The sequence below is a fragment of the Triticum dicoccoides genome, chromosome 6A (genome assembly GCF_002162155.2).
Source record: "Triticum dicoccoides isolate Atlit2015 ecotype Zavitan chromosome 6A, WEW_v2.0, whole genome shotgun sequence".
In the NCBI taxonomy this organism is placed as follows: Eukaryota; Viridiplantae; Streptophyta; class Magnoliopsida; order Poales; family Poaceae; genus Triticum; species Triticum dicoccoides.
The window spans coordinates 95185302-95201189 of NC_041390.1; the positions used below are offsets into that span (position 1 = coordinate 95185302).

The window sequence follows — 15888 nt, forward strand, 5'->3', positions numbered from 1 at the left end:
CAATATAGCAATCTTTATGTCTCGACCATTTCGAGACTCCTCGTCATGTCCGTGATCACATCCAGGACTCCAAACTACCTTCGGTACATCAAAATACATAAACTCATAATACCGATCGTCATCGAACGTTAAGCATGCGGACCCTACAGGTTCGAGAACTATGTAGACATGACTGATAATCATCTCCGGTCAATAACCAATAGCGAAACCTGTATGCTCATATTGGTTCCTACTGTTGGGTAACGTAGCAGAAATTCAAAAAAAATCTACATGTCACCAAGATCTATCTATGGAGAAACCATCAACGAGGGGAAGGAGAGTGCATCTACATACCCTTGTAGATCGCTATGCGGAAGCGTTTAAGAGAACGGGGTTGAAGGAGTCGTACTCATCATGATCCAAATCACCGGAGATCCTAGTGCCGAACGGACGGCACCTCCACGTTCAACACACGTACAGCCTGGTGACGTCTCCCATGCCTTGATCCAGCAAGGAGAGAGGGAGAGGTTGAGGAAGACTCCATCCAGCAGCAGCACAACGGCGTGGTGGTGGTGGAGGAGCGTGGTACTCCAGCAGGGCTTCGCCAAGCACCGCAAGAGACGAGGAGGAGAGAGGTAGGGCTGCGCCAGGGAGAGATCAAATCGTCTTGTTTTGGGCAGCCCCAAACCTCAACTATTTATAGGAGGAGGGGAGGAGGGTGCGCCCCCTCTAGGGTTCCCACCCCTATGGGGGCGGCAGCCCTAGATGGGTTTGAGGGGGCGGCCAAGAGGGGAAGAGGGGGGCGCGCCCTAGGGTGGGCCTTAGGCCCATCTGCGCCTAGGGTTTCTCCTTCTCCTCCTAGCTGCGCCTTGGGCCTTGTGGGAGGCGCACCAGCCCACTCAGGGGCTGGTCCCTTCCCACTCTTGGCCCATGCAAGCCTCTGGGGCTGGTGGCCCCACTTGGTGGACCCTCGGGACCCTCCCAGTGGTCTCGGTACGTTACCAATAAAACCCGAAACTTTTCCGGTGACCAAAACAGGACTTCCCATATATAAATCTTTACCTCCGGACCATTCCGGAACTCATCGTGACGTCCGGGATATCATCCAGGACTCTGAACAACATTCGGTAACCACATACAAACTTCCTTTATAACCCTAGCGTCATCGAACCTTAAGTGTGTAGACCCTACGGGTTCGGGAACCATGCAGACATGACCGAGACGTTCTCCGATCAATAACCAACAGCGGGATCTGGATACCCATGTTGGTTCCCACATGTTCCACGATGATCTCATCGGATGAACCACGATGTCGAGGATTCGATCAATCCCGTATTCAATTCCCTTTGTCTAGCGGTATTGTACTTGCCCGAGATTCGATCGTCGGTATCCCGATACCTTGTTCAATCTCGTTACCGGCAAGTCTCTTTACTCGTTCCGTAACACATCATCCCGTGATCAACTCCTTGATCACATTGTGCACATTATGATGATGTCCTACCGAGTGGGCCCAGAGATACCTCTCCGTTTACACGGAGTGACAAATCCCAGTCTCGATTCGTGCCAACCCAACAGACACTTTCGGAGATACCTGTAGTGTACCTTTATAGCCACCCAGTTACGTTGTGACGTTTGGCACACCCAAAGTATTCCTACGGTATCCGGGAGTTGCACAATCTCATGGTCTAAGGAAATGATACTTGACATTAGAAAAGCTTTAGCATACGAACTACACGATCTTTGTGCTAGGCTTAGAATTGGGTCTTGTCCATCACATCATTCTCCCAATGATGTGATCCCGTTATCAACGACATCCAATGTCCATGGTCAGGAAACCGTAACCATCTATTGATCAACGAGCTAGTCAACTAGAGGCTTACTAGGGACATGGTGTTGTCTATGTATCCACACATGTATCCGAGTTTCCTATCAATACAATTCTAGCATAGATAATAAACGATTATCATGAACAAGGAAATATAATAATAACTAATTTATTATTGCCTCTAGGGCATATTTCCAACACCTACATATTCTACGAAGATCTTTATCGTTCAAACCGCATAACAACATACGTTGTTCCCTTTGTCATCGGTATGTTACTTGCCCGAGATTCGATCGTCGGTATCTCAATACCTAGTTTAATCTCGTTACCAGCAAGTCTCTTTACTCATTCCGTAATGCAACATCCCGCAACTAACTCATTAGTCACATTGCTTGCAAGGCTTATTGTGATATGCATTACCGAGAGGGCCCAGAGATACCTCTCTGATACACCGAGTGACAAATCCTAATCTTGATCTATGCCAACTTAACAAACATCATCGGAGACACCTGTAGAGCATCTTTATAATCACCCAATTACGTTGAGACGTTTCATATCACACTAAGTGTTCCTCCGGTATTCGGGAGTTGCATAATCTCATAGTCATAGGAACATGTATAAGTTATGAAGAAAGCAATAGCAACAAACTAAACGATCATAGTGCTAAGCTAACGGATGGGTCTTGTCCATCACATCATTTTCTAATGATGTGTTCCCTTTCATCAAATGGCAACACATGTCTATGGCTAGGAAACTTAACCATTTTTTATTAACGAGCTAGTGAAGTAGAGGCATACTAGGTACACTCTGTTTGTCTATGTATTCACACATGTATCAAGTTTCCGGTTAATACAATTCTAGCATGAATAATAAATATTTATCATGATATAAGGAAATATAAATAACAACTTTATTATTGTCTCTAGGGCATATTTCCTTCAGATTCTTGTACTTATAATTTTTCATGTAATTAGAATAAGGTAGTAACACAGTCAATGCTTACTATCAACAACCGTAATTTTCTATGTATTGTTTCAGTGGCTTGAACCGTGCCATTTGGTCTAGATTTTGATATATTTCTTGTTCCATTACTGATATGTATATTTATGCTTGTGCTTTTGAGAGACATATAGTACTCCCTCTATAAAGAAATATAAGAGCGTTTAGGTCACTACTTAGTGATCTAAATGCTCTTATATTTCTTGTGTTTTTGAGAGACATATAGTACACCCTCTAGTGATCTAAACTCTCTTATATTTCTTTAGAAAAAGAGTAGGGGTTAGACCACTACAAGTGCAACGATTCCAACTCATGCTCACCCTGCTAAGGACCAGGCCAAAGCCCATCCATTGTAGCTCGTTGGGTCTGGCCGGGCGTTCGGTAAGCCATGCCAGGAACAAGAAGATGGCCCAGTTCTACAAGAAGATGGTGGCTGCGACCATGAGAATGTTGAAGACAGACATGCTGGATGCCGGGATTGAAAATCCGCGCCAAGGTGTGGTTTGGCGCATCGCGGTTCCCTACACGAGATGAGCGACGCCATTTGGGTGTAAATGGCGGAGTAGAGGACGGTGCAGAGCCAGACTGGGAGGGTCCGCGGGATGCTCTTCACTTGCTCCACCTTCTTCACCGTGTGCAGCTTCCATTTCTCATGCGTTTGGCTACACGTGGCGAGCTTGGAGTTGGTGTCTTTGGTTTTGAGCACCACTTTGTCAAGGAACCCAAAACCTTTTGTGTGCGGAATATGTCCGCTCTTTGTTGCTCTTCTGCATCACCCACGAGAGCTATAGCATAGAATTAACTAGAGGACTATTGCCCCCCTCTCCCAGCCAAATTTATTTCTTTACATAAACACATAATATTTAACATTATTTGGGCCAAATTTAACATAATACACTAGATTAACACTCAACCACTCACAGTGTCAAGGTTGACCATGCTAGTAGGCCATGGAGCGCATTATGAGGGTACCACACAGACGAAACAAAATATAGAAATTCTACATTAGTGGTAAAAAAGGAACATGTCAGAAATGCGATTTTGAGCCCGGGTTGTGCTTACTCTCAACTACTGAAATTGTATATGCATTGTTTTGAGATAAACGAATCCAAGGACAAAGAATAAATTTTTCAATGGATTGAACCATGACATTCGGTCTAGATTTCAATATATTCCTCGTTTCATTACTGATATGTATATTTGTGCTAGACCACTACGACCACAACGACTCCAGCTCTTGCTCACCATCACCGACACCTACACCATCTAAGTTGTTGCAACAAGGTACCACCAAAGGTACAACTTGTTGATTCAGATACATCATGCGTTGTTGAGATACACATTGTTTTGATCACATCACCTATAGTGGATGTATATTCCGATAGACGCTTCGTTAGGGTACCACAACTAGCTGGAAATCCTAGATGGGAAGCAAGGAGCAAAGTTACCCAAGTTCGGGCCCTTGCTCTGGAGGTAAAACCCTACTCCCGCATTGCATCAATTGGATTTGGGGGTGGGGGTGGGGTACATAGTACAATCTTGGGTACTTTCTCAGTTAAATCACTTTATCATTACATCGTTGCTAGACATGTTGTCTCCCCCCGACAAGTTGTTGTGGAGGATGAAAATGGATTTAAAAGTTAAAGCCTTTTCCTGGCTTGTTACTAAAAACGGGGTTCTGACCAAAGATAAACTGAGTAACAAAGAGTGGACATGAAATAGGAAGTTGAGTTCCGTGACAATGAAGAGAGTAATGATCACTTCTTCTTTTCTTGCTCATTGGCTAGGTTTTTACGGAATGTTATTGGGGCTGCTTTGGGAAATTCCAAAACCCCCAAATCCGACTATAATCTCTTTAGGTGTTGCCGGACTTTTATGGACTATCTAGCTATAATCTCTTGATGTATGACAGAATTGGTTGTATAGATATATTGGCAAGGATATAGCTATAATCTCTTTAGGGGTTGCTGGACTTTTATGGACTATTTGGAAAACATGAAACAAATCTTGCTTTCAAGTATACTTCTTAATGTCCCCACTAATCTTATACTATAGAAAAGAGGATTGCAAAAAAGAAGTTGTGATGGTGTCTAGAAGACTTGCTCAAGTGACGAGTGAAATCTTCAAGAAAGAGCATATGCTAGAGGTCTACGGTCAACGGGATATGTGTCTACCCGTGAAAATGATTTTGGGCTTTACTACTTTGTTCCACTGCTTTCTCTTGCATGGTCTATAATATACAGTCTCTGCTCTAGGTTGAGTTCAACTGTGTGTGGTTATGCTCCTATAGCTTGTAGTCACGGGATGTGAAAGGGCAATGTATCTCCCCTAGTTAAGTTTCATTTTCTTTTAGTTTTTCACCCTGGATGCATGCTCTGTAGGCTTTGGGGGTATATATATGGCCGATGATGTTTCTTCTTGTACAAGACTCTGTTTTCTTACATGAAAATGGGGTCCAAAAGCTCCTTTGATTGAAAATTTTACACCACATGAAAACCTCTTTAATGGCAAGATTAAAAAAACAAAATTAGAATAAAGGAGGGTTCCAAGGTTATTACCCACCTGAATATTGTATGGTGGAACTTTTTACCAATGTAATATTTTTTTAGAGAATGTCACTCTTTATTGGTCACAAAAATTCACTACAAAGAGTTCCTCGAATAAGTTACATTGCACAGGATAAAATCATAAGTAGCACACAATTGAGGAGAATGTTTTGGTGCACAAGTTTTTTAGGTGTATGTAAAAATTTGTGGCGATATGACATCGTAGGGGCTCTGGACAAGAAAACAGAGTTTCAAGAAAGGTTTAGAATTTTTGGTTTTGGAACATTGATTTTGCTTTTTGTGTCCCGAGCTCCTCCTATGTCACATTGTCATAATCTTTGCACGCCCACAGAAAATTTCCTTATTTTAATTTACTGCTCATCCAGGAGCAGATGTTCTCGTGTCCAGCTATGTATTTTCGCACATAATTGCGCTAATGTATGAGCCGTGACATTCGACAATCAATTTGACACCACAAAAGAAATCCATTCACCCCTAAAAGAAATCCATTTGGGTCTGTTTATAATTTTTACTTTCGTCAGAGGGGTTAGTGTAAGGCTTGGTTAATTTTCATTTTCGCCGGCGCGTCCCACCACCACCCACGACCAGAGCAAGAGCAACGCGGGGAGCCCAGGACAGGTGACGCGCGGCGATGGCGGCGGCTGCGGCGGCGGCGACGACGGCGGCGGGGGACGGGGAGCTGGAGTCGCTGCTCCGGAACTTCCATCGCTTCTCCCAGGTCAGTAGCCCCGCACCGCGGCATCCCACCCTACCACCGTCCCGCTCCCGCTGGTTCGCGCCTCGCTTGCACCCCGTCCGTCTCGGATTTTGGGGTTGGATCAACGCCACGTTCAGGTGCCGAAGAGCTCGAGCCGTCGCAGCAATCTCCGAACCTTCCGGGGGAACGCCAACACACATACGCTCAGGTGTTAGACGAAATGCCTACGAGATGGAGAACGCCGAATAGATTGTCTCCGACGGCATTGGGGGAATCGAGAGCATTTTGCGTCTTTGATGGTAGCAGCTTCCCTTCCCGTATGGTTGCATTTTTGGCCAATGCTGCGGATTGTGCTAGCTGATTGGTTATGCCGAGGAGCGTCTCGTCCCATTGACATGGAGAGATGCTGCTGTGCGGGGAAATTTCCACAGTAGTTCAACTCCAGCGCTCGATTCTCCGTCGAACCCACTGCAAATTATTCCTGGATTGAGATGCTATTTCAATTCCTAAGTCCCCAATAAATTCTGTGGGGCAGGAGAGACTGATTTTGCAAATTCTGCTGCTTCCAGAACTCAAGTGTTGCCACTGACTTCTAATCTAACAGTTTTCATTGCCTAAGAAAAAATGATCTGTATCCAAGTATTTATTTCCTGTGCTGTGTTGATCTTCTGTTGTTTACTGGCTCTTTATTCTGAACAGGGGTATAAAGATGCACTAGCTGAGGTCCAGGCTTTAAGAGTGAGCTGCAGTTCTGAATCCAAGAAGCGTGAAGCTCTTGAGTCGCATATAACAGATCTCAAGAAAGGTTTAACTGAAATTCCAGCATTCTTCCACAATCCAGTCCAGCTTTTTTTTTTTGCTTTCCTGTTAATGTAAATCATGTAACAGGTGATAATTTCCATTGCTTGCTGAGGTTGGAAGAAGCATTGAGTTTTTTTCTGTTGCGCAGATAATGAGCGGTTAAGGAGGCTGTACACTGAAACTTTATTCAAGTTCACCAACCAGGTAGTTTGCTACTTGCTGTAATGCTATGTGCAGTTACAATGCTACGCAACTGTCTGCTTTCCAAGGCTGGTGAATTTATAATACTATAAGATGATGAAATAACTAAATTAGTTTTCATCGTCAGTCGTCAACTAGTGGATGTAGATGAAATCTGTTAAGTTGATGGTCTTAGCTCGAGACTGTTTGCTGTCCTTTACACTTGTGAGATTGAGTTCATGGGAGGACTATAATTCTTGTGGATATTCTGGTCCATTCTATTAACTTATGAATTGTACAAATTTTTTTTGACGCGTCAACGGCGGGCTTACGCCTGCCTGAACCTTTATTGCGATCGTGAAGGTGTTACAAAGTGCTCAGCATCAGAAGTACATGGGGTCAGAGGGAGAGAAAAACAGAGAAAAGGTACATAGTGCTGGAGGCTACAATCTCGCAGCTAAGAGGAACAACGTGGATGCCCAGCCACGAATTGTACAATTTGGTCTGATTGTTTTCCTGTTTGTGCTTGAAAGCTGACAATATATGAAGTTTAACTATAGGGCAAGGTACTAGGTTTTAATATGCAATAAAATCATGCCCATCAAAATATGGACTATTTCTGATATGATTGATTTTATTCAGATTAAATATCACACAGAAGCTCAAGGTCTGAAGGAAGAATTAGGAAAAGCAAATAGCAGATTGCTATCCATGGAAGAGGTAGTTAACTGCTTCCAAGCATCCAGTTAATCCATAAAATCAATCTAACATGAATCTTATATTCAAACAGGAGCATAAGAGGGAGATCGAACAACTTAAGCATGACAATGAAATGAATTGCAATGCCCTGGAGAGCAAACTCAGGTAAAGAAACGTTCCATGGGAGGTGACATATTACTGTAGCGAGAAGCTGGGGATTCAGATCAAATCATCCTGTTGATTGTTTTGTGAAAACTGAAGAGCTAACTTCCGCTGCAACCAGCTGTGCTCTTGTTCAGCAAGCTGCTGATGAGGCTGCAATAAAACAACTCAAGTTGGACCTGGGTGCTCATAAAGCTCACATCGACATGCTAGGTAGCAAGTTGGAGCAGGTCACTGCTGAAGTACATATGAAGTGTAATGCTCTAAACTTGCGTTCCGTGCTGATCCCTTGGATCATCGTCTCTTATCTCTGATAATGTAAACACCCCCTTTGCTCCTGTTACAGATAAAAACGATATCCAGGATTTGCACGATGTAATCATGGTGGAACAAGAGGAGAAAGACGACACGCAAAGGAAGCTTAAAACTGCAGAAAATGAGCGTAAGTGTAATCTGGACTGGTGGGCCAAATAAACAAGTGTTTTTGTCAACCGTGCAGATTTAAACAGTTTTGGGTTGCCCATTCACGCTTTCTTGTGCCAGTTAACCTAACCACTTCTTGACAGCAATTTGATCTTCTTTTTTTGATCCAGTGAGGATTCTCAAGATGAAGCATGCAGAGCAGCAAAGGGACTCCGTCTCGGTCCAGCACGTGGAGTCGCTGAAGCAGAAGGTCATGAAGCTCCGGAAGGAAAACGAGTCGCTGAAGCGGAGGCTGGCGAGCTCCGGACTCGATTGCTCATGAGAGCCGGCACCGCTCCCGCCGTCAGGTTCCGAACCCTTCGTCGCCATCAAACTCAAGTAGCTTCCCTCCCCAATCCCCATGTACAGTCACATGCACCATATCTCGCCATCAGTGATTCTCTCGTGTTGAGACGAGAAACAGTACCATATGGTCACACAATCAGGGGTTACACAGTAAGACTACTGATTACCGGATGAAATGTATGCTCTGGAATGCAGAGGAGAGCTTTTCTGCATGTATGTATAGTCCATACTGTAACATTCATGGCATTCACTGTGTAGGCCTCTTGCCCTTCATATTTTGAGAACTGGTAGAGACGACGGGGTGTTTTCTGTTCAGAGATTGATAGATGGTGATGATAAATACAGTGCATACAAGTGACTGTATATGCTGGAGTACAATGCGATCCCTCCATTGACTCCAGCCGATTTCCTCCTGCCTCTTGATGTGTTCCCTGGATCGGCGTTATGGCATCCGATATCGCAAATCGTTTTTCTGGCAGCGTTTGGTGCCTACTTCAGCATGGCTGGTTCGTTTTGCCCTGTGCTCTGGAAGCATCGAACAAGCAGGCCCAATGCAATTTCTGCCACCGGGCCCAGCCCAGGCCCGTTAGCCCGACGCGGCCCGCACGAAATCCACCCCAGACGCTACAGCCTGGCACCCCTCCGCGGCGCACGGCGTGGTGTGCTGTGACGCTGTGTGCGTGATCACCCCTGCCGTTTCTGCAGCTTTTTCCCTCCCCCGCTCTCTCTCTCACCCACTTCTTCCCCACGCCTCTCCTCTCCGCCTGCTAAACCTCGGCCGCCGCGCCGTCCGGCCGTACCGGTCACAGCCCGAACCCCTCGCGAGGCGTCTCCCCGTGCTCCCGCGCCAATGTGGCCTACGTGGGACGCCCCGCGCTCTCCTGGAGACCAGCCCGTCCGCCCGCTCTTCGCCGCGCCGCCCGGCGATCGCCACGCGCGGCCCGGGCCCGCGCGCTCGTGGGCCGACCAAGCCGACGCCGACGCCGACGACGACCCTCCGCTCCCGCCGCCCCCGCCGCTCGGCTCCTCCCGCCCCGTGCGCCTCGTCGACGCCATCGCCTCCCGCTCGGAGGGCGCCGCGCAGGCCCAGGCGCAGGCGCTCCCTCCCCCTCCCCCGCTCGGCTCGTCCCGCCCCGAGCGCGTCGCCGGCCACCGCATGGACGCCGACTCGCCGCGCAGCGATGGGAGGAGCTCCAGCCCCGGAGGCGGCCAGGGCGCGCGGCGCCGCTCGCGCTCGCCACGCCAACGCGGGAAGCCGTCGCCGGAGCGCGTGCACGTGCCGCTCCCGCCACCTCCCCCCGTCGGCTCCTCCCGCCCCGTGCGCGTCACCTACCGCTTGGAGAGCGACTCGTCGCGCTCCTCCAGGAGCTCCAGCCCCGCAGAAATCATGGGCCCGCCGCGGCGGAGGTCGCCTTCGCGATCAAACGACGGGAAGAGGCGGCACCGCTCCCCGCCGAGGAGGTCGCCGTCTCCCGACCCGCCCAAGCGGCCTCGAAGGGACGATGGGGCTGGCCGACGCAGCCCACCGCGCGGCGGGAGGTGAGGCTTCGGGACTTGTGCCCTTCCGCGCCGTGCCGTTCTAAGCTAACCTCTGTGTTTCTGGGCGTGCCTGGCCGGCGCTTGGTGTAGGTACGAGCGCGGCGGAGACGGTGGCAGGTTCGCCGGGCATCGCGCTCCAGGTGAGCCGACTCTGATGAGCTTTCACGTCTTGGTCGCATGCATTTCCAACCTGATTCGCTCTGTGTCTGTCTGTGACAAGTTCGCGTGATCGGCGAAACAGAGTTTTGAGGGTTCTCGGCCTGTGGGTTGTTTTGAGATAGTGAAGCGATAGCTTGGCCTGGTCGAGACTAAGCTGTCAGACCTTGCTGATCCACCTTCACCTCGAAACATGTGGGTTTGATTTGAGGTCAATGAAAAACTTGTTTGCCATCTGTCATTCTTGTGCCCAAACACTTGTAACTATCATGTGTGATTTGGCTGTCAGTTGAGCTGCTCGCTCTTGGAGCACTCACCTACGGCCTTCGATCTCAAGCACGTGACCTGAAAGGCTTGTGAGGGTTTAAGCTTTTCTCGTGTTTGATAATCCGTATGTGGGCAATGTGATGGTGTTGTACATTTTGTCAGCTCCTCAGTCTCGTGCACTATGCACACTATGGTGTTGTAATGCATGATGCTGTACAGTTTGTACAGCATGCACAGTATCTATTTTATAACTTATAAGCTGTTCCTCAGAAAAGAATTTACAACTAAAGCTTGACTTGTGGGCTTCCTAGGTTGAACAACTGCTCCCATCAATCAAGTGTATGCTAGTTACTAGTTCATAAGCGTTTGACAAGTTGGAGTCAACATCACTAATTTTGTTAGTGCCCTTTAGGAAAAGGAAAATGGAAGACTTGTGGTGTCAGCATGATATGCTCTATTACTTCTAGGCTTACCACTAGTCTCGAACATCTACAATTCTTAGTATCAAGCATGTGAATTAATCTGTTCTACTACCAGCCTGCTTATGCAGAAGGAAACAACAGCTAGTGTTAGCACACAAGCTTCATGCGTTTTCACATCATGTATTACTTGCTTGTATTTCAGATGGGCCTAACTCTGGCTATGGTGCTTCCAGTAAGGTTCAAGATATAACCCAAAGGTATAGAAATTGTTGCCTTATAACGGATAGGTTTGATCTGCTTAGTATGTTATAATGTTAGTTCCTAAGTTCTCAAGCCATGTGTATATTGTTTATCTTTTTCTTTCTCTTGGGTTACTTCTGTTTCCATTTTGAATCCCTGATAGGCGATACTTGCACTGCATGTGACTATATATGATTCTGAATATTTTCAGAAAAGGATTAATGACGTACAAACAGTTTATCCTAGCTCTTGAAGATGATGTTTCACCAGCTGAAGCTGAGAGCAGGTAATCAACAGAATCGAACAGAAGTTTACTTTGAGCTATTGGTACTAGAACCACTTTCAGTTGAGAACCACCTAATTGGCTGATTAAACCTTCCATGGTTAACAAGGTACCAAGAATACAAGACAGCATACATTACTACACAGAAACATGCCTATTTTGATCTCCATAAGGATGATACTAGGTATGTTAAAATGTTTTCATCTAGAGGTGTTAGCTTTACGCTCTCAAGGAACTAATGGTTTGTTCTTTCATTTGACTGTAATTGCAGGTTGAAAGAGAAGTACCACCCAACAAGCTTATTATCTGTTATTGAAAGGTGAAACACTTGCTACCTCTCTTTCTGAAAATAGTTTGCTTACTGTCACAAATTTTGGTACTCCGATCTGTGTTGAGTACCACCAAAAATGATTGTAACACTTCATGACTAGATGAAACAGTTGTATGTGTTATTTTTATGTATGCTTTCTACTCCCTCCGTAAACTAATATAAGAGCGTTTAGATCACTATTTTAGTGTTCTAAACACTCTTATATTAGTTTACAGAGGGAGTACTTATTTTTAGTTGAGCTTTTCTTGTTGGTAGTTGAGTTTTGCTGATCATTGGCATGTCTTATTTTGTTAACTCAGGAGGAATGAGTTTTGCAAGGCTGCAGCGAAGAGTTTAATTCTTGATTTGCGAAGTGGAACTTTGGACCTGTGAGATGCATCTCTAATCCTATCTAATTTTGTCTTATATATATTGCACAATTTTGCCAGTTTTGCTGATATCCTTATTGTCTTGGTCCAGTGGTCCTGGAATGATTGCTGATGGATCAAGCAAATCAGGGAATGTCAACTATGGAAGCTCTGGGAATGGTGAAGATTATGGCAACAGGAGAAGAAAGAATGGAAGAGGTCCCCCAAAAGAACCTGGACCACTTTCGACTGCTCCGAAAGCTCATCCAGTCAGTTCAAAGTATCGACGAATTCAAGCTGACATAGATCAAACTCTAGCTTTAGTGCGAAAGCTTGACATGGAAAAGGGTATTGTTGGAAACATTCTGTCAATTGGTGGTGATCATGGCAAGCCAGATGATGACAGATCACATGTTGGATCCGCAGGGCCTTTAGTCATTATCCGGAGCTTAACTACTGTCAAGGGCCTTGATGGTGTTGAGCTCCTTGACACTCTCCTTACCTACTTATGGCGTGTCCATGGTGTTGATTACTATGGCATGTCTGAGAGGAGAAACGCAAATGGTTTTCGTCATGTGAGAGCTGACAACAAAATTGCTGATGCGTTTAACATCAGTGCTGCTGATTGGGAGAAAAAACTGGATTCCTTCTGGCACGAAAGACTGGTGAATGGCGAGGATCCTCTAGTTGTATTGACTGCCAAGGACAAAATTGATACAGCAACTGTTGAAGCTCTGACACCTTATGTCAAGAAAATTGTGGATGAGAATTATGGCTATAAGTATGGGTGTGGAGCCATGGGGTGTGCAAAAGTTTTCCATGCTCCTGAGTTTGTTCACAAGCATCTAAAGCTCAAGCATCCTGACTTGGTCTCTGTGTTAACTCTGGGAGTCCAAGATGATATCTATTTCCAAAATTACATGAAGTATGTTTCAGTATAATCAGATTAAACTAAAGCTAAAACAATTTTCAAACGTGTTAAAAGGTGATGTTTCTCATGTAATTTCTTTTGGGTGCAGTGATCCAAATGCCCCAGGTGGAAAGCCAGTTATGCAGCAATCTGAACAAGTAAGAATCTTTGCATCATTTAGTTATTTAGTGGCCTGGTACATTTAGCTATCTATTCAGACTTTCTTGGAATACATACAAGAAATTAGGACAGGTGCTGTTCATAGATACTCCCTCCATTCCAAAATTTCTAGGTTTATCCTAAGTCAAACTTCCTTAAGTTTGATCAAGTTTATACAAAATTTTACGAGTTTGACTTAGGACAAACCTATAACTTCAAATATCTTGGAAAGGAGGAAGTAAGAAATAAAGTACTCCCTCGTCCCATAATGTAAGACATTTCTTGACACTAGTGTAGTGTCAAAAAGCGTCTTACATTATGGGACGGAGGGAGTAGCTACTTATTCCTGCATACCATTGTGTTGTCAAAATAGCAAAAGGTCAATGTAAAAGAGAAGATTGCCTCCCATGTCTGGTTACCTGAAGTTTACTTGTAACCAGTTTTTACCAGAAAATGTTAACAATTAGTTATTCTTATGGTTTATGAAGTTTACATATTACTTCCTGCAAATTTTTAATTTCTTGTATCTTGTGATAGTATTCAAGTTTCATCACAACCCCGGTGACCTTTTTGCTTGTGTTTTGCATTGCCATTTTCGCCTTCATTGAAATTGCACGCAAATCAGTAGTCATGTTTATTGAAATGATAAAGCTGCAGTGTTACAATTTTTTTTATACCCCATGTCCTATATGCAGGACAGCGGCAGAATGAGAAGAATAGCAGATGAGCAGGCATTAGGCGCTTTTGATGAGCAGGGTTCAAATGCCCCACTTATCCCTGACGCCCCTCCAACACTACTAATCCCTGTGCCTGGTGCTGGGTAGGTTATGTTATGCTGATAGACTATTAATTCACTTGTTTTCTTTTTACGAAAAGGCATATGAAGTGCAGGCAGAGTGCTAACATTGGTTGCCTTGTTTTAGCCTATTGGGACCATTTGTTCCTATGCCACCAGATATGGCTGTTCAAATGATGCGAGAGCAAAGACCCCCAAGACCGAATGGTGCTCAGCGTAGGAAGAAACCTTTGATGCCTGAACCAATGATGCCCATGTATCCGCATTTTCCGCTTGATCCTCGTCCCTTGCGAAGGTCAGTGATACTCCTCTAGTTTCCTGTACTTTCTCAAGGATTAGATAAGCAAGATTCCAAAATCTTTATTGAGGTGCTTTGTGTTACATGTAACGGCTCTTTTGTTGCTATGCTGAATTTTATCTTCAGCCCTTGTATGTTTGTATACTTAACAACCGACCATTCTTCATTTAGCAGAATTTGTACTCTCTACTAGTTTGGCATCATGCATTTTTATTGAGGCTGGGGAGTTGTCATCACTCTGTTGTATTTCTCACTCTTGTGGAAGCAATTTCTTCTGTAAAAATAATATTGAATCTATTTCCACTCTGCACTTGTCCGTTCCATGAGTATCGCATAACCTGTTTTCGATCCTGCTTGCAGGTACAATGATCTTGATGCTCCTGAGGAAGAAGTCACTGCCATTGACTACAGAAGCGTGTAGGGCGTCTCCATTTACCCACTCTAATCCGCTGATGACCCACATAGCGAATGTGCTCCAGCAAATTGCTCGCTGTTGCCGTGGCAATGGCAACGACAGACAGGGAATGGGATTTATGAAGTCCTGGCGGACGTATGATGCCTCGTCATTTTCTGCAACACCCCCGCTCCTCAAAATAGAAGTATTTTAATGTGATTTATCGCCCGTGCTTGTTGGAATGCGCCGAATCAGAAGCTGGAAAATCAGTATGATCCATCCGACCGCTCGTATTCACAGTTGGAGTATGGAGAACTTCTATGTTTGTTTGTACTTTGTAGGCATTTGTTTGTGGTTTGTGCTGCCTCTTTGTTGATGTGGTTATTTTCTCCGACGAAAAGGTGATGATACCTAAACAGCGTCTCATATTTACATTCCGGGCTCAAACAGCCAAACGACACCGTGTGGTCAAGTATTTGCCTTTGCAAACAGCCAGGCTCCCTCCGTAAGAAAAGCATCTTTACAGGCAAAAAGACACTTCTTCTTCGGTACAACCCCCTAAACACAACAACGACTGAGATCGCACCCTACCCCTTCATTAAAAAAGGTAAGATCGTCCCAGCACATAAAAAGCCGCCGCCCGCGCGACGGGGCTGTACCCACCCGCGCGACGGGGTTGTACCCGCGTGACGGGGCTGTACGCCGACTACCTGTACATGCGTCCGTCCACGTACGTACGAGGACGAGCAAAGAAAAAAAAAACGACGCGACCTGTCGAGCGATGTACTCGTGGCGACGTGGAGAAAAAAAACGACGCGACCTGTCGAGCGACGTACTCGTGGCGACGTGGCGTCGGCTGGACGAAAAAAACAAAAATAACACGACGCGACGTGTGTGGACGGGGCGTTGCGTGCCTTCTAAGCGACGGTCAAGGGCGGTTCCCGACGCGGCCGCCGGCCCGATGCGCCATTAATGCCGGCGTTAAGCCGGGCGTCGGTCACCTACCGGACGGCCTCCCCCACCCACCGACGCTTGCCTTTAAAACGCCGCTCGTCGCCCCGTCTGCCTC

At 45.8% G+C, this 15888-nt stretch overlaps 2 protein-coding genes across 2 annotated transcripts; both read left to right on the forward strand.

The window, feature by feature from the left end:
- Positions 1-5919: 5919 nt before the first annotated feature.
- LOC119315260 (protein At-4/1-like) lies at positions 5920-8992 on the forward strand. The gene is made up of 8 exons (XM_037589928.1): positions 5920-6088; positions 6767-6872; positions 7017-7072; positions 7691-7768; positions 7839-7912; positions 8031-8164; positions 8256-8351; positions 8503-8992. The coding sequence occupies exons 1-8, from the start codon at positions 6002-6004 to the stop codon at positions 8652-8654; spliced, it is 783 nt and encodes a 260-aa protein (XP_037445825.1). The 5' UTR covers positions 5920-6001; the 3' UTR covers positions 8655-8992.
- A 1319-nt stretch (positions 8993-10311) lies between these two features.
- Positions 10312-15155, forward strand: LOC119318814 (serrate RNA effector molecule-like). The gene is made up of 11 exons (XM_037593394.1): positions 10312-10356; positions 11264-11318; positions 11513-11587; positions 11694-11768; positions 11856-11903; positions 12215-12283; positions 12375-13187; positions 13282-13330; positions 14027-14151; positions 14255-14422; positions 14786-15155. The coding sequence occupies exons 3-11, from the start codon at positions 11523-11525 to the stop codon at positions 14844-14846; spliced, it is 1473 nt and encodes a 490-aa protein (XP_037449291.1). The 5' UTR covers positions 10312-10356; positions 11264-11318; positions 11513-11522; the 3' UTR covers positions 14847-15155.
- Positions 15156-15888: the final 733 nt, after the last annotated feature.